Source organism: Phascolarctos cinereus, unplaced genomic scaffold, assembly GCF_003287225.1.
Source record: "Phascolarctos cinereus isolate Bilbo 61053 unplaced genomic scaffold, phaCin_HiC Scaffold_3;HRSCAF=262, whole genome shotgun sequence".
In the NCBI taxonomy this organism is placed as follows: domain Eukaryota; kingdom Metazoa; phylum Chordata; class Mammalia; order Diprotodontia; family Phascolarctidae; genus Phascolarctos; species Phascolarctos cinereus.
In genome coordinates this window covers 205,691,764-205,714,698 of record NW_027555736.1, presented here as the reverse complement: position 1 = coordinate 205,714,698, position 22,935 = coordinate 205,691,764, and the positions used below count along the sequence as shown (strand labels likewise).

Below are 22,935 nucleotides of genomic sequence, written 5' to 3'. Positions count from 1 at the left end.
CCTACCTCTATCTCTCCCTGTCTCTGTGCATCTATCTTTCTCTGTCTCTCTCTCTTTTTATCTCTCTGTTTTTGTCTGTCTGTCTCTATCTTTGTCTGTCTGTCTGTTTCTCTCATCTAATCTGTTCCTATTTGTGACTCACAGATCTGTATTCCAGCCCCAGCCTCTCCCTTGAGCTTCAGTCCAGCATCACTATTTACCCATTAGATATTTCAAACTGGCTGTCCCGGAAATATTTAAATCAGAACTCATTGCCTTGCCCCCCCTCCCTCAGCCCTCCCTTTTCTCAAATTTCTCTATTTCTGTTGAAAACACCACTTTCCTTCAGGCTCCCAGATTTCTCACTTCAGCCTTCCCCTGGACTTCCTACTCCCCTTCACTCCATATATCCAATCAGTTGTCATATCTTGCCATTTCTGTCTCCTCAGCCTCTCTCATATCTACCCCTTTCTTTCCACTCATAGAGCTGCCCCTCTAGTTCAGGGCCTTATCACCTTTCACCTACATTATTGCAACAGCCTCCTGATTGGTCTCTCTGCCTTATCTTTCAATACTCCCAGTCCATCCTACACACTGCCGCTAAAATAATTTTCCTAGGAGTAGATGTAACCATGTGATTTTGCTACTCAATTCAACTCCAGTGGTATCCTTCTGCCACCAGGATAAAATATAAACTTTTCTGCTTAGCTTTCAATTCCTGGCCTCAGTCTATATTTACAGCCTCACTGGACTGTTACCCTCACCTATTGCCTCCTGTCATCCAGTGAAACCGTCTGTTCCTCACACACAACACTCCAACCCCCCTCTCCATACCTATCCTCAGGCCATCCCCTCTACTTGGAATCTGTGTCTTTTTTAATTTCTGTGTCTCTGAGTCCCTCTCTTCCTTTAAGACAGCTCAAACTCAATTTTCTGTATGAAGCCTTTCCTGATCCCCTCAATTGCTAATGCCCTCCTTCCTAAATCACCTTGTATTTATTTAACTACTTTGTTGATATTTGTATCTGTTCATTTTACATTTATACTGTACATATTTATATATGTACTTGATATTTTCTATTAATAATAGCTAACATTTATATAATTCTTTAAGGTTTGCAAAGGGCTTTATATATATTTTAACTCATTTTATCCTTACAACAGTCCTGGGATATAGATGCTGCTATTATCACCATTTTACAGATGAGGAAATTGAAACAGACAGAGGTAAAATGATTCATCCAGGGTAACACTTCTAATAAGTGTATGAGGCTGGATTTGAACTCAGGTCTTCATAATTCTAGGTGCAGTGCTCTATCCACTACATCACATAGCTGCCTCTTCTTTTGGGAGTAGGGATTGTTTCATTCTTTGTAATTGCCTCTCCAGCACCTAGCACAGTGCCTGGCACATATTAGGTGCTTAGTAAATACATGTTGACCAATTAGATTATTTTGTCATTATATGTATACCAGTGGAGTCTACTAGTTGTCCACGTGTTGTCCTATTATTTCACTACATTACTGATTGGTTGGCCCGACTCTTTTAATGGTTATGCAGCTCTTTAAAATCTCATGCCCTTCTGGCTCAAAGTTCTTCACTTTAATATGACAAAGTCTGTTTATGCTCACTATGTATTTCTCCATTGCCTTTGAAGAAACTTTAATGGTAGTTTATGAAGGTAGTTTATAATGGTAGTTACGTGGCATCATTGGATAAATATTGGTCTTAAAAAGATGAGCTTTTGCCAAAGGAAGAAGATGCCATATGTACTTGCTATATATTTTGTGTTTTATTGGAATAAAAAAAAATTTACTCCCATTGACCTTTAATGAGTTTTTAGATATAAAAATATAATTGATTTGTATATGATTTTGCCTGTCTTATTGATTTTGCAGCAACTGAGGAAGAATGTTTTTATACAAGGCTTAAAGCCTTAAATTACCAAGCTACTTACTTGGTGTAATTCTTGAAGAAGAGAGTTGTGGATATATAAGCTGATATACCATTGTCCTTTGTCTCTGGTCAAATCACATTTGGAGTGCCGTGTCCTGTCTTAAGCACTATATTTTAGGAAAGACATTGACAAAATCAAGCAAATACAGAAGAGGGAAAATAGGATGGGGGAAAAGGATTGGAAATCAGAGCAGTAACTAGGAATCCTGGCATCTGGGACAAATACATCTGAGGGGGAGGTAGGGCATAGGCAGGCCCCCAGAGGGACAGTCAGAGGGAAATAGGAAGACACAGAATAGTGGATGATCGTTAAGCATGAGGACAGAGGTCTCTAGATTGTTAAGCATGAGGACAGAGGTCTCTAGACTGCTGTGAGGAAAAAGTGTTCCACCATATGGATGCCTGAGGCAAAAGCCTTGATTACCCTGCCCTAGTTACTCCCTTACTGCCAACCACATTATATAATTGGTTGAAGGAAGTAGGCATGTTTAGCCTGGTGAGGAGGAGACTTACACAGGAAGTGAAAGCTGTCTTCAAATATCTCAAAGCTATCATGTGGGAAAAGTATTAGATTTGTTCTGCTTGGTACCAGAATGCAAAACTAGGGCCAATTCTGGACCTTAGGGATGCAGCTTTTGGCTCAATGTAAGGACAAACTTCCTAAAATTGGATTGTCCAGCAATGACAGAGACTGCCTCCATAGATGGTGAAGTTCTAACCTCAAAGGAGGTGTTCAAGCAGAGGCTGAATTATCTGTTGGCAATATCGTAGTGCAGGCGTATTCCTTTTACAGAAAGAGGAACTAGATAACCTTTCAGGTTCCTTCCAACTTTGTCATCTACGACATTTTTGGAGTTTGTGCTCAACAGATACAGATGAATACAATACGGATGGCATGTTCTCCTTTAATACTGCTTCAGGTTGGTAGGAAGAAGCTGTTAGGTGTTGTGGACAAGGAGCTGGCCTCAAACTTAGGAAGACCTGGATTCAAGTTACAAATCTACAGCCATTCTGGGCAAGTCACTAAACCACTCAATGCCTCTATCAAGTTTCTAAAAAATAAGTTGCCGAGGTGTTTATCTGCATTGGTAGGGTAATTTCCTCCTACAGAGCTCACTACATCAATCAAATCTAATGTCTGGCAAAAAGAAAAAAAAGGCTGGGGAGTGGGTTTTATTTCCTCTATTAAATAGTAAACTATATATATGGTGCAGGTTTGTATGTACAGCACTTTTCACAGGACAAGAACTTAATAAATGTTTGTGGAATTGAATTGAACTTGGTGGAGATATTATTTTGTATCTCCATGAAGAGATAGGATGGTAAAGATGTTTAAAGTGCAAACCTAATGGGAAGAAGGAGAAGAAGAAGAAGAAGAAGAAGAAGAAGAAGAAGAAGAAGAAGAAGAAGAAGAAGAAGAAGAAGAAGAAGAAGAAGAAGAAGAAGAAGAAGAAGAAGAAGAAGAAGAAGAAGAAGAAGAAGAAGAGTGTGCTGACTTGATCCTCATCGTATTTCTAATGCCCTCTTTCAGACTACTCCTTCTCCTCCCCAATCTCTGGCTCCATCTCTCTTCAGAACAAGGAATGGCTTCCCGACATAGTGAGTTTCCTTCTCTGGAAGTCTTCACGCCGTAGCTAGATGACCACTTGTTGGGTGTGACTTCTGAGGTCCCTGACTTCACTGAGCTTCTATAAGAATCAATCCTTCAGCCATCTGAAGGTCAACCGGGCCACTAGCTGTCTAGGAGACCAGGAAAGACACAGGGATCGAAACGCTGCCCACACAGCTAGCCAACAGGACTAGGGGTGGAACGTGGGGTGTGAGAGATCAAGCAGGATCATAGGGTTTTTAGAGTTGGAAGGGACCTCAGGGCATCGTTTTACAAATGAGGAAACTGAAGTGCCAGAGAGGTAGAGTGATTCACTTTGGGGTTGCACGTTTAGTAAGTGTAAAATAATATATCTAGTGACCTTTCCATTATACCACCAGAGAGGAAAGAGCAATTGAGAATGTTGCTGCGGGAAAATAGATGCTACAAATCAGGTTCCACCCTGCTAACAATGCTTTCTAAAGGGAGAACAAGAAATTCCCGGGGACTGTGTGATCGCGGTGCAAGCCCTCCAGACAACAGTAATAGTAAGAATAAAAATTAAGCGCTGAGCAAGAGTCCAATACACAATGGACTCAGTAAAAAAGGATGAAAAATCATTGCAGCAGCTAAAGCGAAGATCACAGGCATTCTAGGGAGAAGAATTTCTGGCTCCATTCACTTCTATTTTCTTTTTCATTTCATTATTTCTCCTCCTCCTCCTTTTCTTCTTCCTCCTCTTCCTCCACCTCCTCCCACTCCCGTCTTTGCCTGTGCCTTTTCCCCAGCCTTGTCCTCCCAGCACTCGCCCCGTGGCTCTTCGCCACCGAAGCAATTTATCTCGCCTGTGCTCGCAGTGTCCCTGGGGGGGTTGTGTGATGGACAGCTGCGGGCGCTGACACCCCTGGCGACCCAAGCGCCAGGCAAGGCATTGCGCCGAGACTTTGAAGGAGGGCGTCTCGGACCTCTCGCGCGCGAGGGCGGAGGAGCCCGTATGGGAGCCAGCCAGAGCCCAGCGGGGTAGGGCTTTGGGAGAAGGAATTACCTCTCTGGGGAGTCTTTGAGGTGACTTTTTGTTATTATTTTTCTCCTCCTCGCCTTTCCTTTGTACTTCCCCTACCTACAGCCCAGTTTTTCCTGGAGATGAAAAAGCGGAACATTCTCTGAGTCTTTGCCGTTTGGACCAAGCCGGCCGCATTTCTCCGGACATTTTTTTTTTTTTGCGTGTGTGCCTTTTTTCTCCTACTCCCAACACGTACAGAAGGCAGGCTCAGGCTAGAGACATCGCACAATACCAGGACCAAAGGAGGGACAGCCTGCTCCTCCTGGGCCGCAGCCGGCTCCTGGCGCCCCCCAATGAGAGGGGGCCGTGCCCCGGGCTCCGGCTCAGCACCCAGAGGAGGCCAAAGCAAAGCGCGGCGCTCGTTGCAGTCGCAAACTTTTGCACCTGCGCCCCGCGCGCCTCCCCAGCATGTAAAGCCCTTCCTGCAGCTTCAGCTGTAGCCAACATTGCCGCCGCCTCCCGGGGACACACGGCCACCCCCAGGGTGAGCAGGGTGTAGGGGAACGAGCGAGAGAGCCAGGGGTAGGCTCCAAGAGGGGGGCCGACTTCTGCACGGAGCTGTCCGGCTGCTTGGGAAGGAGGGGAATGGGGAGGTGGAGACACCCCTTCCTTCCCTGCCTCCGAGCTCCTGCTGGAGCCGCTGGGCTGGAGGAGTTTGTGGGGCGGGGCGTTGGAGAAGGGAAACGTTAGGGTACCTATTCCGCGGGGTGATGGGGGCCGTGTGTGTGTGTGTGTGTGTGTGTGTGTGTAGCTCTGTGAGCGCGCGTGTGCCGAGAGTAGGTGTGTCTTGATCCCCTGGGTGTTTTGCAGTGAGTGTGTATGCGTAATGTGAGTGTGCACACAAGGTGGGTGTTTGAGCGTGTCGGGAGCAGGGTGCGCGTGTGAGTGTGTGCGTGCGTGCGTGAGCGCTAGAGAGCGCTTCGCGAGTGTGTTCCCAAGCTCCCTCCTGACCCCTCCGCCTGGCCCTCTTTCCTCCTGGCAGTTGGGCTCTGGGCGGCCCGAGCAGGGATGATGATCTGGGACTGGATGCTTCGCCCTCGCTGCTGCTGGCCCTCGCTGCTGCTGCACTGTGCGCTGCACCCGCTCTGGGGTTTCATTCAGGTGAGCTCACTGGGAGGGTGCCCGAGCAACCGCGAAGGGGTGGAGGGAGCGAGGGAAAAAGGGAGGAAGATCACATTCTTCTCTCTTCAGCTGTGAAGTGGCCTGGGCTATGGAGATGCTTTGTGGAGCACAGGCTTCTGAGAAAGCTGATCTGGGGATCCTGCAAGGTTCCACTATCCCCACGGGCTATCCCTTTTCTCCCAGCTTTTGGAGAGAGGCTGTTTTTCAGGCTCACCTAGTTGAACGGGGTGGGCACATAACTAGGGTCGACTTTAGAATCAGACACAATACTAGACATCCTAAAGTTCCCTTAGCCCTGAGAGGAAAGAAAAACCATGAAGATGAGAATAACAAGACCACCGACGTCTTTGCTTCGCTAAGTGGCTTTAAAGCATATCGTTGTAAAGAAAAGTCAGGTTTTTCTAACAGTGCTTGGGGTTCTGGAGTTGGGTTTCTTTGTCACACACGCATTGTGTATTATCAGTCCTTTCCTAGTCTAGGGTGTAGGCAGCTTAAAGAGCAGGGCTACGAAATGGCAAACCTTAGTAAATACTCTGATAATTATGTTTGTTCCATTAAGACTAAAAGTTGAGTCTTCCTGGGTTTCAAAAAACTTTTTAAAAAATTGTTCCAGTGAAACAAAATTACCACGTTTTACATTTTATTTAGCATCGGGGGGGGGGAAGGGTCTTTTCCACGTATACTGTAGTGAACTATAGGAGCTATAGATTGATATGTATGTAAACTATGTTTATATCCACTGTGTGCACCTTTAGCTCTTCAGATTTCTGTATTCTTGAGTACAAACTTATATGTCCCTTCGATTTAGGCAAATCACTTTTAAAAAATTGTTTTGTGTTCAGAAATCATAACGAAAAATTTTATATGTACGAATGTGTCTCTTCCTAACTAAGAATTTGCCTCTTGGACATTTAAGGCCCCTCCCACCCCCACTCTATTAAAATCTGGCATATGTGCAAAGGTTCAGGGAAGGCTAGGATGTTTACAGTACATGAGCATTTAAAGGAACAGGCTTTGGGGAAACTCTCCTAATTGGATTTTGTCAAAGAGTAGACTTTCAGTATCATGTGATTCCAATCTGAGAACTAGCTAAATGTGAAAGCTGAATCAGCTTGTCTACTCCAGCTCTGATGATAACATGGTGTGATGTGACCTTGGTGGTAATTTGGTGTAACCAGGAATTGTTTTGCTGCCAGAACATGTCTGCTAGGAAATGAAAGAGGCATTGATAAGAGGAAAACTCCCTAGTCTTGATTCTCCTTTTCTCCTATCCCAACCTCGCGGAAAAGGTTGGAGGGAAAAACCCAGCTGTTTTTCATTTTAGAGTTGACACACCTGTGAAATAAGTTAATAGTTAGGAAGCCATCTGGAAAGATGCCCTGGAGTGTGAGCAAAAGGACCTAGATTAGTGATCTGCGCTGCTAATTAGCCTCAGTTTCCAAATCTATAAAAAGAAGTTAGACCAAACTCTAAGATCCCTTCCAGTTCTAATAGTCCCTGGGTATGGCCAGAGTTCTTTCCCAGCTCTAACTTTCTATGTCTAACATTCTGATATGTCTATATTCTAACATTCTGTGGTTCCTAAGGTTCTTTTCTCAAGCTCTAATGTTCTCACTGAGACATTACTATTCAGACTGTGGGCTTTTGTCACTTTATACACTTTAGATGCCTAATGTCTTTTTTCTTCTGTAAGCTTTGACTGGAACTAAAAGATTAATTCTTCTTTGTTTACAATTTGTCTCCTACTCCCTGGAAGGCTTCCTTCTCGATCCACCCCCCCCACTCCCCAAATAGGCAGAGCAAAAATGATGAGACTGTCAACTCTCATAGGTCTAGATTTTTGGTTGCAGTACTGGCAAGAATGACAGAGTATATGCTTTTTCATTTTTTTTAAACAAAAACGGTAATTACTTGAAAGCAATTGAAGATGTTAGTGTATATTCTTTAGGCCAGCAGTAAGTTATACAAGTACATCTCTGCAAGAGTTTCAGGTACTATGACAAAATGAAAATCAATTTTAATTAAATTGGATTATAGAGAAGCACCAGCTTCCAGACAGGCCAATTTGGTGTAAACTTGGCTAAAGTTTCTGGAAAAAACTAATCTACAAATGACAAGAGCACAAGGGTTGGTGGGGCCAAGTAAGCAAAGGTCTTGGAATGAATTGATACAACCTTAAGTAAAGGAACTGAAGGCAAGTCAACTTGGGACAAATAGGATGGTCCAGAACCATGTGTTTTCATGGTGATTAAAAAAAATCTATCAACTCTGGAGCTTCTCTAGTAGAAAAGGAGAACTGCACAGATCTGTCGGCTCATTAATGAGCAGTTTGCAGGGGGAAGAATTCTTCCCAAGTGGTAAGCATGTAAAAGGGTGGGGCAGGCTGCAAAGAATGAATTCATAGATTTTAGAAAGGAAAGCAGAGATTCCCCAGCCTGCTAGTATAACCAATTCTTGCTTCAAAGTCAGTATTAAAGAAAACTCTGAATAGCAATTACTTAGCTTAAAGGATATTTTTAAAATATAAAATTGGCTGGTGTTTGATTAGAGGATGGACCATTTTGAAGGTGTTACTTGGTCATTCCTTTTCATTCCCTTTAGTTGTTATCCAGCATAGTTAAAAAGTAGAAGGAAAGAGAACAAGCATTTATTCAGTGTCTTTTGCTTTAAAAATATTATCTTACTTGATCTTCACAATAATCCTGTGAGGCAGATGTTATTAATATGCCCATTACAGTTGAAGAAACTGAGGCAGACAGGAGTAAGTGACGGGGTCACACAGCCACTAAGTCTGGGAGGTAGGATTTGAACTAGCTAGAGGCGCAGTACTCCATCCACTGAGCCACCTACCTGCCCTAAAGATCCCCTGGTCCAATCTGCCTATTTTATCTTATTTATGAGAAAACCATACTCACAGAAGTTAAAACATGTCCATGGACAAACAGTAGAGCTGGGATTCGAACCAGGTTTCTGAACCCCGGAAGTCTTTGTATTGTTTGAAGATAATTTATTGATATATTTTTTACAATATCTGTATTTCCCAATATCTCTCTCTCCTTATCCTCTCCCAGAAAGCCTTCAAACAAAGACTAAAAAGGGTTGAGGGGAAGTTAAGTAAAACTAACCCACGCAGCAGAAAGGTCTAATGGTGTATTCAGAATTCCACAGCCCAGAGACCTCCACCTTTGCAAAGACAGAAGGAGGTACCTTCTCATATCCCTTTTCAGGGGCCAGCCTTGGCCATGGTGATCTTATAGCATTGTTTCAGTTGTTTGCATCTTTCCATTTGCATTTTTGTAGCTGTGCTGTGGAGCAGCTAGGTGGCCAGTGGGTAGAGTGCTGGCCTAGAGTCAGGGAGACTGATTTTACTGAGTTCAAATCTGGCCTTGGACACGTACTAGCTGTGTGACCCTGGGCAAGTCACTTAACCCTGTTTGCCTCATTTTTAAAAAATCTCTAAAATGATCATAAGAAGAAAATGGTAAACCACTCCAATATCTTTGCCAAGAAAACCCCAAATGGGGTCACAAGGAGTCTGACACAACTGAAATGACTAAACAATAAGAGTCATTCTGTATATTGTTTTTCTGGTTCTGGTTCACTTTACATCACTTCCTATACATTTTCCCATCCTTCTTCATCATATTTATTGCTTCTAACAGCCCTGTAATATTCCATTACAGTCATATACCACAATTTGTTTAGCCATTCTGCAATCGATGGAAATCTATTTTGTTTCCAATTTTTTCACTGCTTGAAAAAGTGCTGCAATAAATTTTTTTGATGTATGAGGGACCATCTTTTCTAAATGGAATCTCTGAGACATTTTAGATAATTTATTTGCATGATACCAAATTGTTTCTCAGAATAGTCAGACCAGTTTATATCTCCACCAATACTGCATTTGTGTGCCTGATTTTCCACAACTTCTCCAACATTGATACTTCCTATCTTTGGTCACTTTTGCCAATTTTCTGGGGCTGATTTGAAACCTGAGTTATTTTATTTTGCATTCTCTTATTACTAGTGATTTGGGCCAGTCTTTAATATGGTTGTTATTAACTTGCAATTCTTTTGAGAACTGTTTATTCACATCCTCTGCTATCCTCTTTGCCAGCATCAATACTTTCTGCTTTTATGGCTTAGGAGTCTTTCTAGATCTCTCAAAAATGATAAATTCACTTCTTCCTTTGCAAACTGAGAGCAGGACCTCACAGTAAATTATTGGGTCTGACAGGCTCATGTCTCATCAAGTTACAGTGTTTCTGCCCTGTTCCTATTTAAGATGCCAGAATCCATCATCTTTGTGATTTTCTTCCTTAAAGTTCTTGTCGTTGTGATTTGTTTCAATCAATTGCCTTTAGCCTTTATATTCTGATAACTGTTCTTAAGACACACTTGGAAGGCATACCCCTGTGAGAAGTATGACTATAGCTCATTTAATTAGCATTTATTAAGTGCTTTTTATGTCCAAGGTCTTGGTCACACAGGGCTTCTAAAAACCCATGTCCTTATGCCTTTATCCAGCATACAGCCCAAGGTTTGCACAGACCATGTGAAGTTAAAGACTATACCTGAATCCAGAAACCAAGTGGCCTAATTGGGTACAATGGTATGAACACTAGGCCAAGAGTTAGGACACTTTGGTTTTAGGAAGCACAGAATCTCAGAGTTGAAAGAGGTATCAGAGGTCATTGAGTCTTACATGACCCTGAATGGGAATCCCTTTTATAACATCTCCAAGTGGTTATCCATCTTCTGCTTAAAGACTTCTGTGATGGGGACTTCACTGCCTCCTGAAGCCATTCACTTTACTTTTTTTTTTTTAACATTCCTAATTGTTAAGACTTTCTGTCTTTATCAAGTTGGAAACTGCCTCCCTGCCTTTGGCACCTGTCATGCACACTTGTGTGCCTGGGAACTAGCAGAGCAAACGTAAATCTTTTTCTGCAATGATAGGAATGAGCTAGGCTTCTAGTGTTCAAACTTCCAAATAGAATCAGAGAAGGTAATAGAACAGGTATTATGTGACCCTAGGCCAAAGTCAAGTTAGAAAGAACTCCTCAACTCATTGAAACTAACACTAGCTATAGGCAAATAAGCTGGGCCCGCCAATACTGGACCTAGCTCTTGAAGAAGAAAGGTAGTTTCACTACCAACTAGTGCATATGTACCTGAAGTACGGGGCAGCAAGGTAGCAAAGTGGAGAGAGCACTGGGCTCATCTTTTTGAGTTCACATCTGACCTCAGACACTTACTAGCTGTGTGACTGTAGGCAAATCACTTAACTCTCTTTGTCTCAGTTTTCTCATCTGTTAAAATGGGCTGGAGAAGGAAATGGCTAACCACTCCAGTATCTCTGCCAAGAAAATTCCTAATGGGGTCACGAAGAGTAGGACACAACTAAAAAATGACAATAACAACAATTTGAAATACAAAATGCAACATGTTGTCAAACAAGGTGAATGACAACTAGACCAAATTACTATAATTACTCATTCCTTACCAAAAGGTCATGGTTCTTCCTTTTGCTAGTGATGGCATTTGATGAGAGGCTTATGGCAGCTAGGTAGATAGAGTAACTGAGTTAAAAACCTGGCCTCAATTAATTAGTAGCTGTGTGACCCTGTACTGTAAAATAGGGATAATTTTAGCACCTACCTCCCAGGGTTGTTGTGAGGATCAAATGGGATAATTTTTGTAAAGCACTTAGCAAGTGCCTGGCACGTAATAGGTGCTACGTAAATGCTAGCTCGTATGTGAAACCAGGAATTATAGACTTTTTTCTTCCTGTATTGTGTTTTCAGACCTGAAGCACAGCCTATTTTCTATTTCATAATATTTTTACCTAAACTCAATCCCTATTCCTAGTTTCTTTATATTCATTAATTATTGTTTAACCAAATGGTCCCCGAATAGACATTTAACTCCCTTTAATTATCTTGTCAACTTTTTTTTTAATTGCTACTCTTGTAGCTTTCTCACAAAGTCCCCTTTGAATGATACAGAGATTAATTGTATGGGGAAATGATGCTCCTTGAGATTTGCCAACATGCTTGATGGTTCCCCAGGGAGTCAGAGGTCAAAGACTCTAAGAGAATGCAGCTTTCAAACAACCTCATTTGCACTCTTAAGCTTTATGAATGCAAACCCTCAGAGAAGGAAGCTTATGAAATAATTGGAAAGAGTTTCAACAACAGTAAGGGAAAATGATTTTTAGAGGCGTGGCCAAACTACATTTAGGCATGCAGAGAGTTAATCTTGTTTGCAAAATAATTGAGAACATCTCTACTGGACACTGAATGTGCTATTATCAGCACTAGTCAAGATGGGCTTCCAGGGTTTAAAAAGCAAAGGGTGAGCACGTAGGAGGCTTTTGGCCTCTGGTCGCATCAAGTTAGGGTTGTAATTCAATCCAGCGTACTCTATACCCATTGTGTTGATCATAACACAAAGCTTTTTTTTCATATCTGAAATTGGAGAATAAGTTTCAAAACTCTCCATTTTTCAGTTGCCTCCTTCTCCCATCCCTCCCTTTCCTGAAAAGTTTCTGGAGAAAGACTGTTTCAGTCTCACCATGGGAGAAGGACAGAGTTGGCAGGCAGCAGAAATTACATGACCTGGATCTCTAGTTAAATTACCTGTCTACGCAAGAAGGGTGCTAAATTGGGAGTCAGCAGATCTGGGTTCAAGTCTTTGCTATTACTTAATGACTGTGTGAGCTTGGGCAAGTTATGTGATCTTTGTCCTTTACCTATAAAATGAGGGGGTCTGATTAGATTATTTTTTAAGGTATCTTATAGCTCAGGCATTTTATCTAACAACCAAATAAATTCATTGTGGCTATCTCTTTAACCAGAGCTGGAGTGAAGAGACCAAGAAGGACTGTTTCCCCATTTTTCTCTTGACAGATTTAATTCCACTTGTCATTTGCACGTAGAAATAAATGGCTCCTTTTAATCTCATCCACCTCCCAATCTTCTCATAGAATCCCCAGTCCTCTCCCCTATCTACCCACCCACCCACCTATTTACCCAAGTCCAATGTGATCATTTAAGTGGAGGGCAGGTGAGAGATCATTCATTCTATTTGCTTCTGAATCTGAAGCCCTGAATTGAGCTGAGCAGAATCTCATGCTAGTCTCTTGGGATGGGGTTGTGTTTCCAGATCACTCACGGTGAACTCCAGAAGTCATGTTCTAAGACCATTGCAGAAAAAGGTACTGATAGCTGCCAGGAGATCTGTCAGTGTAGACGGCCTCCTCCACTACCGCCTCCTCCGCCTCCTCCTCCACCTCCCAGACTGCTCTCCCTCACACGTAAGTAAAGACGAGTTTTCAGAATCTTTTTTCTACTTTTACCAAGAGAAAAGAACTGGGTAGAGGGCAGAAGACACATCTATTCCATTCTTAATTTTTCAAAAACTGGATTAAAATAAGAGAAAAGCTAAACCCTAACTTTACATTTTAGTTTCTGGAAAGAAAGCTGTATTTTTTAAAGCTTTGTATTATATATGTGTATATGTATGTGTGTGTGTGTATATACACATATTAATCACATATCATACACACACACATATATTATATATAAAATATCATTTTCCCAGGAAATATGGATATATGTTTTCTCATCAGCTAATTAGATAAATGTCAAACACTAGTTTGTGAAGTACTCTTTTGGAATAGATTATTCCAAAGGACAAACGCTTGAAAGAGTCAGATTAACTTTAATTCCCCCCAAAAACATTTCATTCCAGTTTAACCTGAATCCACTTAAGGCAACTTTCAGGTCATTTAGCTAGAAGCCTGCTTTTATTTCAACTATGCAGATAACCACATCTATCCAAGTATGATTGCTGGAGTTAATTCAAACAGAAAGTGATTTCTTAGCCTCAAATTGCCTTTGCCTTGAATATGGAGTCCTGAATTGAGTTAAATTAGTAGGACTGTGAAAGCTAGATCGAATATGTCATGTTAATAAAGTTTCCAAAGTTAAGTTTCACACTTCAGCTTAGTTTCGCCTGCATTTCCTCCTATAAAATGCCCTTCTTAATATTTGGTTCCACCTCATTAAACACATCTCAATTGAATTATTTTGTGCATACTTAAATAACCTTGGAAGAAAGGTTCTTTGGTGAAGTACGTTGTATTTCATTTAGTAAAAGTGTAAGTAAGGAATAGTCTGGGTAACAGCTGGAGAAAAAGCAGGCAGGTGGGAATGCTAGGAAATTCCTGTCCTGTGTAATAGTCGACAAGCATTTATTAAGCACTTATTACATGTCAGGCACCCATGCTAAGCTCGAGGAATAAAAAAAAAAGGCAAAAAATAGTACCTACCCTCAAGGAGGTCACATTTTAGTTGGGGAAACAAGATGCGAACGACTGTGTACATGGTTTCTGAGGTCTTCCCAATTCTCAAATTCTGTGATTCCGTAAATGTATAGGGCATATTTGGGAATAATGAGTAAACCAAGGGTTTCCTACAGAGGTGGTGTTGGGGAGGAGAATAGGATATGAAGCTGGGCCATTAGGCAAAGTCCAGGCTGTGGTGTTATGCCACAAAGATTCTCCAGACTATACATGAAGCACTTCTTTAGGCAATGAGTATGGTTCACAGATGAACGCCAGGGTACGCATTCCCAAGGATGTTACATGATCACAGAATTTCAGAATTCTCTGAGGAAGGGACCTCAGTGGTTGCCTAGTACAACCCATTCTCAAAAAAGAATCTTGTTGACCACATACCCAACAAGTCATAGTGCAAACTTTAGCTGAAGACCTCCAGTGATGGGTAACCCACTTTCTCCTGACGTGTTCCATTTTGCTTTGAGATAATTCTAACTGTAAGGAAGTTTTTTTCTCACATCAAACCTAAAATTGCCTTTTTGCAATATTCTCCATTGCTCTTAGTTCTGACATGAAGAGCCAAATGAAAAACTCCCCTTCCATATATTGTTTTTTGGGTTTTTTTGGTGAGGCAATTGGAGTTAAGTGACTTGCCCAGAGTCACACAGCTAGGAAATGTTATATGTCTGAAGCCGGATTTGAACTCAGGTCCTCCTGACTCTAGGGCCAGTGCTCTATCCACTGCGCCACCTAGCAGCCTCTCCTCCTGTATGTTTTTGCAAATATTTGAAGACAGCTATCCTGTTCTCCCTGAGCCTTCTCTTCTTGAAGTAAATCATTCCCAGTTCCTATATGATCCTCATGTATCATGGACGTAAGACTTTTCACCATCCTAGTTTCCCCACTTTGGATGTCCTCCAGCTTATTAATGTCCTTTGTTTTTGAATAATATTTTCCCCAATTACATGTAAAAACAATTTTAACATTAATTTTTAAAAGTATAATGTCCTTTTAAAATGTGGTGTTTAGAAATGAACACAATAATCCAAGTGCGGTCTGATCCAGGCAGAGTACACTGGGATTATCACCTCCTTATTCCTGAAGGCAGGGACTATTTGATTTTTTCTTTGTATCTCCAGTGCTTAACACAGTGACATGCATGTGTGTGTGCATGTATATATACATATACATGTACACACATATGTCATATGTCTAATATTTTTTAATTAAAATGAAATGAGAACTACTAGGGACCTGAACTTGGGTGGTGATATTGTGAAGAGAAGAAAGTAAGAGAAATATAGTTTAGCCACTGATGATATATATAGAGTGATAGAGAGGGAGCAGTAAAATATTACATTATATTTCAAGCATGGATGACTGGGAGAATGGTGATACCATTAGCAGAAATAAGAAAATGATGAGAAATGATGAAAACAAGAGTGCCAGGAATTTCAGACATCCATTAAAAAATCCTAGCTAGGTTTTCATGAAATTGTAGCATCCATTACCCTTAGTGAAACATTACTTTCCTTGGGTAGCCCAATGGTTTATTCTTTATTAAACCCATTTTATTAGTTGTTGTTTATTTCCTTTCAGGTTTTATCAATGTGTTTTGAATTGACCTTACAAACATTTACAGATTACACCCACTCCCACTCTGAGAGAGATCTCTTATAACAAAGCAAAACAATTAAACAGAACTAATAATACAGTGAGTGGCCTTATCTGAAAGTACAAGCAGTATTCCACATCAGGAGAAAGATAAGTGGCATAGTAGATAGAGTGCTGGGTCTGGAGTCAAGAAGGGCTAAAAAATAAATTAGGGAGAATAACAGCACCTACCTCATGAGGATTAAATGAAATATTTGTAAATATTATGCCTGGCATATAGTTGGTGCTATATAAATGCTTCTTCTCTTCCCTCTCCACCCCCTAGTAGAACCCTCCACCAGTATTTTCAACTTTAAAAAAATGAACAGAAATCTATTCTCTCTCCCTCTTACCTCTACTTCTCTGATAAAACAGAGAAAAAAGAAAAACAAATTTCTCATAACAAATATGCAAAACAAATCCCCTCATTGGTCATATACAACATATATGGTTTTGTGTGTATACATATAACATGTATATTTTGTATGTGTGTATACATTTGTGTATATGTATATAGAAACACACATATACATATATTATATTTCATTCTTCTCTCTAAATCCAGCATCTGTCTGTCAGCTTATCTGAGCAGCAGCTACAATGTACCCACAGATGCACCCAAAGCATCTTAAGTCCTTTCAGTCTAAGTAGAAACATGGTGCTAGGGAAAGAGGACTGTCGTTGAGTCATTTCAGTTGTGTCCGACTCCTCGTGACCCCATTTGGGGTTTTCTTGGCAAAGATCCTGGAGTGGTTTGCCATTTCCTTCTGTAGCTTATTTTATAGATGAGGAACTGAGGCAAACAGGGTTAAGTGACTTGTCACAGGGCTAATAATTGTCAGAGGACGAATTTGAACTCAGGTCCTCCTGACTCCACTGCACCACCTAACTGCCCTAAAGAGGACTGTAGTTACTTGTACTTACACTGTAGCAGTGTAACAAGTCACTTCTTCTATCTGAGCCTCAGTTCCTCATAAGTGAGATGGGATAATCTTGCACAACCTTTCCACAAAATTGTTGTGATCAAAATGCTTTTTAAACCTTAAAATCTGTGCAAAAATGAGGAATCATCATTAAGGGAGGCCAAGTGGAGTGTGCACTCCTTTCATTGCTCTTAATCAACTAGACACGCTCATGGTCTTGGAAAGGCTCTCCTGCAGAGCCCCCGACCTTGAGAGGTCATTTCATCTCTCCAGGTCTGTTTCCAGACCTGTTAAGTGAGGGGATTGGACTAGATGACCTTTGGAGTTCTGTCCAGCTCTACGTCTGCGATCCTGTGAAAACTGCAGATAAGTTGGTCTCGAGGTAGCCCTGCAGAAATCTGGAATAATAGTTTGTCTTTGTCTTTTATGGCAAGTGTTAATAATTAGTCAGAAGACCAACTGTTAACTTTGAACTCATACTAAAAGAATCAGTGGTGGTGTTTTTTTAAACATTTCTCCCAACATTGTCTACTTTGGGAAAGTGGGTGATTTCCCAAAGAAGCAGTGGAAAGGGATATTTCCCCCTGAAAATGTTTGCAATCCTCGTATTGGCAAAATGATGTTTTTAAATCAAAACAGTTGACATATATGTTTCTGAATTGGAAGTTTCTTGTGAAGTAAATGTTTTCTAAATGAGAAACATTAAGGAACACTTCCTCTGAATGACACAATTTACTTGGAAAATGAGAAACCTGAGCCTAGTGATTGATGCTTGATAGGAATATCTTATGTCATAGCCCAGAGGCAAGTCGTAATATCTACCAGTCCTTGAAAATCTATGGAAATCACTACTAATTAGAGAAATGCAAAACAAAGCAATTCTGAGATCCCACCTCATACCTATTATGTTGGCAAAGATGACAAAAAAGGAAAATGATAAGTGGTTGAGGGGAAACAGGCACACTGTTTGTGGGCCTGTGAATGGTTATAGTCATTATAGAAAGTAAATTGGAATTCCACATAAATATAATTGCTGAACAGTGCAGGCCTTTTGACTCAGCTGACCCACTGATAGGCCTATACCCAAAGGTCAAAGAAATAGGAGAAGGTCCTTCCTGTATAAAACTATTAGCTCTTTTTTTGGCAAAAAAAAAAGGAAACTAAAGGAGTGCCTATCAATTGAGGAATAGCTGAATAAGCGGTAGTATATGAATTGTTCTCTAAGAAATGAAGAAATAGATAATTTCCAAGATTCATGTAAAGACTCTGCAGAACTGATGAAAATGGAACCAAAAAAATCAATTACAATTGATATTATCAATAATTATTAGTACTATTCATGTATTAATAATATGAAATGAACTATTTTGAAGATTTTTTTTATAAACTGATGAAGAATGAAATAAAGAAAACCAGGAGAACAATTTATGTAATAACAGCTATATACGCAAGCAACTTTGAAAACTATGAAACCTGTGATCAATACATCCATGACCCCAAAGAATCTGTGCTGAAGCATGCTACCTCCTGACAGAGAGACTGATTTAGGGTATAGAATTTATATACGTACATAAATATCTGTGTACATATGTATGTAATGTATTTGTGCATACATATGTATCTGATCCTCATGTGTATATATACATGTATGTATTTTATGTACATATATATAAATATGTTTGTACACAGTCAATAATTTGTTTTGCTTGATTTTATATATATATATATACATATGACTACATATATATATATACATACAAATATATATACATACATACATATATATGTGTATATATTTGCTACAAGGAATTTTTTTCCCCAGTGGAGTGTGGAAGGAAGAGAAAATAGATTTAATTTTTAATGGGGGAGGTGCTGCTACGACTATGAAATGTTGCATGCACTTTCAGACGAGATTACTATATTGTTAGTTTTGTTTAATTGTTTTACCTTGTTACAAGACCTCTCACAGAAGAGGGAGTGATCTGTAAATGTTCATGATGTAGAAACAAAATACATCAACAAAACACACATAAAAAAGAAAATCTGTTAAAATGGCACATTTCTCATTTAAAAGCACAATGAGCTTATTCTTCACTTGATGGGCATCCCTTTAGTTTCCACTTTTTCACCACCACAATAAAAGAACCGATAGAAATATTTTTGTACGTAAAGGACCTTCTCCTCTGCCTTTGATCTCCTTTGGATATAGACCTAGCAGTGGTATAGCTGGGTCAAAGGGCATGCACTCTCCCAAGAATGGAGTGCATGTAGAAGAGTATTATGAAATGAAGTTAGAAAGGGAGGTTGGAGTCTGACCAGGTAGGACTTTAGATATGAGTCTAAGGAGACCTCAGAGCCTAAGCAATTCTTTGTCAGGAGCCAGTGGGGAGCTCCTGGAGGGTTTGGAATAGGGAAGTCGCATGATCAGAGAGAGCTACTGATAAAGAATTGAGAATTCTTAGAGAAGACCAACAACTGGGCTGGCAAGATTCTGACCCCCCCCCCAAAAAAAAAAGCTATATGAAATCATTAATTATTCAGGGTTTTCTCCTGATCCTGAAGATTTACTGTGGAGTTCCAAATATTTGGAATGAGTAAAATAGAGCTTGCCTGCTTGTGACCAGGTACAGGATAGTGTTTACTGAATAGTTAATAGGATTAATTAATTCAATTTAAATATTAAGTAAATTTAATTAAAATTAATTAATAGGATTGTGTTTCTGAGTCAGTGCATTTTCATGAGGAAGAATGATTAGATTTAAAGCAGGTTAGAATTAGAATCTGAACCTTTATCTCAGGAGGTAAAAGACCTATGCCTGGACCAACTAGTGTTCTGTATGAGTTATTATTTCAGTTTAGTTCATGTCCTGTTCATTGTTTAGCAGTGACGCTCAATGAGCACTATATTAGAAGCTCCCATGTGTTTGAGGATTAAATAGACCCCCTAAAGGATGAAACAAATTTCTTATGTGTTCAGTGTTATTAAAAGGCATAGATAATAGGACTTTAGAATGGAGAGGGACAGACCTTACAGGATAGGTGGTTCAACCCTCTCATTTTTCAGATGGGGAAACTGAGACCAGAGAGGGAAGTGACTTACCCAAGGTGACACAGTGAGTGAGTATGAAAGAAAGGCCCAAAGTCTCAGTCTTGAATTCCAGTTCTGTGTTTCTTCCACTATACTACAGGTGTTAGAGAGGGTCTGGTAATAATATTACCTCTTCCAACACCAGCCTGCAGTGCTAATGAGTCCACGGAAATTGTGTATAGATGGGATGTGCTCCTGCATTCATGTGAAGGTGTACTTGTGGTTATTGTTATGGAACAGGTAGGCAGTACGTTGGGTAGAGCTCTGGGCCTGGAGTCGGGAAGACCTGAGTTTACATCCAGCTTCAGATACTGACTAGCTGTGTGACCTTGGGCAATTCCATTCACCTCTGTTTACCTCAGTTTCCTCTTCTGTAAAATGGGGATAATAACAACACCTGCCTTGCAGGGTTGTCGTGAGGCTCAAATGAGAAAATTGTGAGGCAGGTGGGTGTTGTGATGACTTAGAGTGCTGGGCCTGGAATCGGGAAGACCTGAGTTCAAATCCGGCCCTATTTATTAGTTGTGTGACCCTGGGCAAATCATTTAATCCCTGTTTGTCTCAGTTTCCTCATCTGGAAAATGGGGAAAATAATAGCTCCCACTTCTCAGGGTTATTGTGAGGATCAAATGAGATAATAATTGCTTAGCAATAAGTGATATCAGCACTTAGCACAGTGCCTGGAGCGTATAGTAAGCACTTTTGTGAATGCTTGTTGGCTGACTGACTGGAATACAGGACAGAGCAGAAGACCTTTCCCAAGTGTTGTCTCAGGGCAGGGAATATCAGTGTAGACCCCTGGAATCAGGGCTTCATCTGCTTTCTAGAATGCCATTGATCATTTTCAGCTTCTTCAAACAGGCTACAAAGAGTGTGTATTTAGAAAGCCGGTGTAGTGAAAGTCAGCACGTGAAAGCCCCCAGGGAAAGCCGGCATATGCATCATTTTTTGAAACCTGCCTCATATTTTGCTCCAGACAGAAATAACCAATGTCTCCATGCTGCCTGTAGAGTAAAAGGGGTGGGGGTGGAGGGACTGCCCGCATTTTCATAACGCCCTCCTCCTCGAAGTTCAAGGCACTTTTACAGATTGTTTTATTTCCCCCATGCTAGGTATGCTTTTATACACAGAAAATGCTCAAACACGCCGAGGTTAAGTGACTGCTCTAAGGGCACCCTGTGAGGCAGTGCCAGGGCCAGGAATAGAATTCCCAACTCCCCTTCATTGTGCTGTTGTGTGACTGTCATGTAGGGCTGGTACCATGAATGGCATCTCTGTACTTTCAGAAGGAGGATTGTACAAAGGGCAGAGCCAACCTTATTTAGATAGGCATTTGTTATTAACTGTACAAGGCCTTTTGAAAGTTGTCACCCCCAGCGGAGCTTGTCTAGAATTAACCCAGGAGACAGGCAGGAGTTTCATGGAAAGGGACTCATGAGCAGGGAAATGTAGAGTCATTATTCAGTAACCAGGGCAGGGATACAGAAGAGCAGAGGGGTGCACTCAACTCTGTATTCACAGTTTTTTAAATGGTTATACAGTTATCCCTTCCACATTTAAGGGGTTGGCGGTATGATACCCCTGAGATCTAGAAAATCCACGTAAACTCCATAGGGGTAGACCCTTCACTTTTATTTTCCTTTAGGAAATCATGTAATGACTTAGCCTTTTCTCCTCTAATGCCAGTCTACCAGAATGCCTTTTTTTATAACAATCCTTGCATTATTGAGTTTCTAAACTTCTTCTCTGTTGTCTGCTGGCATTCACATGTCATCCATGGCTTCCGCAAAACTCCCCCAAAATTCCCGCTTAATTTCTTACTTCGACCTGCGATGATATATCAAAATCACGACAGGGAAAATTGTGATGTGGAAGAGATGTGTGTGTGTGTGTGTGTGTGTGTGTGTGTGTGTGTGTGTGTGTGTGTTGGCCATATTAGATTACAAGCTTTTGGAGGCCCTATTTATCAGTGTCTCTTGTGTGTTCTAAGTGTCTAATGAATATTTGCTAAATTGGCTTAAAATTGCACTAATTTTTAATGAGAAATTATTGCGTCGTTTTTAGTCATGTCCAGCTCGTTGTGACCCCATTTGGGGTTTTCTTGCAAAGATACTGGAGTGGTTTGCCATTTCCTTCTCTGGCTCATTTTACAGAAGAGGAAACTGAGGCAGGGTTAAGTGACCTGCCTAAGGTTAAACAGCTGTTAAGTAAGTGACTGAGGCCGGTTTTAAAGTTGGGGAGATTAGTCTTCCTGACTCCAGGCCCAGCACTCTGTGCACTATGGCGCCGCCTAGCAGCCCCTTGAATGAGAAGATCCTGATTCACATCCCAGATCTGTTACTTACTTACCACTGGTGCCACTTTGGACAAGACGTTGAACACTTTGGGGGCCATTAATTTCCTGATCTATAATAAGAGAGGCTTGAACTAGATAGGGGCTCTTGACCTTTTTGTGATTTAGATCCCTTTGGCAGTCTGGTAAAGCCAGAAGGCTAACCCCTTCTCAGAATAATGTTTTGAAATTTATAAAATAAAATACAAAGGAAACAAAAGGTTAGTGAAAATAAAAATGTATTTTCCCATACTGACCCCTTAAAATCTATCCACATACCTTTTAGGGGTCCATGGACCCAAGGTTAACAACCCCTGAACTAGATGATTTTAAGGTTACCTTGGACCCTAAATCCAAGCTGAGGTTTAGTAAACCCAACAGAGGGTATTGGAACATAACAAGGTTAGTAATGAAGGTGCCATTTGCTCCCTAGAAATCCTGTTACTTGGTGCCTTTCATTAAACATATATGTTATATTCCTACCTGGCTGTAGCAGATAAGTTGATCCTTCTAGTGCTTTTGAAAGAAGCATCAACCAAATATATCAATCAAGTTTATATTCATGAAATATAACACTTGATACTTAAGGTTGCAATACTTCAAAGAATTTGTGTTTTCAGTGATATGGATGCTTCCTTTGACAATGAAGCAATCTGTCCTTGCTTGCCAATCCTGTGTGACTCTTAGTGTTGTCTTCTCATAATTCTCCCACAGGGGTCCAGTCAACCCACTGGGTGCCTTTTCATTCGTTTGGCGTTGTTTAGACACAAATTGAGTATGGCGCTATCAGTCATCCTTCCTTCTTGCCACAGATGCCTTCCATTTTTTTCCTAACTCTCTGATGACACCCTTCATGCCACCTTTCCTGTGCAATTCCTCAGTTGTAG

General features: G+C 40.8%; 1 protein-coding gene across 2 annotated transcripts in view; it reads left to right on the top strand.

Annotated features, from left to right (window-relative positions):
• Nucleotides 1-4,181: 4,181 nt before the first annotated feature.
• The window catches only part of PRIMA1 (proline rich membrane anchor 1), a 112,506-nt gene continuing 93,752 nt past the window's right edge, over nt 4,182-22,935 (top strand). Inside the window, exons 1-3 of one of the 2 annotated variants that reach the window (XM_021000361.2) lie at nt 4,182-4,588; nt 5,569-5,687; nt 12,876-13,026. In XM_021000361.2, the coding sequence (XP_020856020.1) occupies nt 5,595-5,687; nt 12,876-13,026 (244 nt within the window). In that variant the 5' untranslated portion in view covers nt 4,182-4,588; nt 5,569-5,594. Of the gene's footprint in view, nt 5,071-5,568; nt 5,688-12,875; nt 13,027-22,935 lie in introns of both variants that reach the window. The other variant, XM_021000360.2, reaches the window with a different exon arrangement.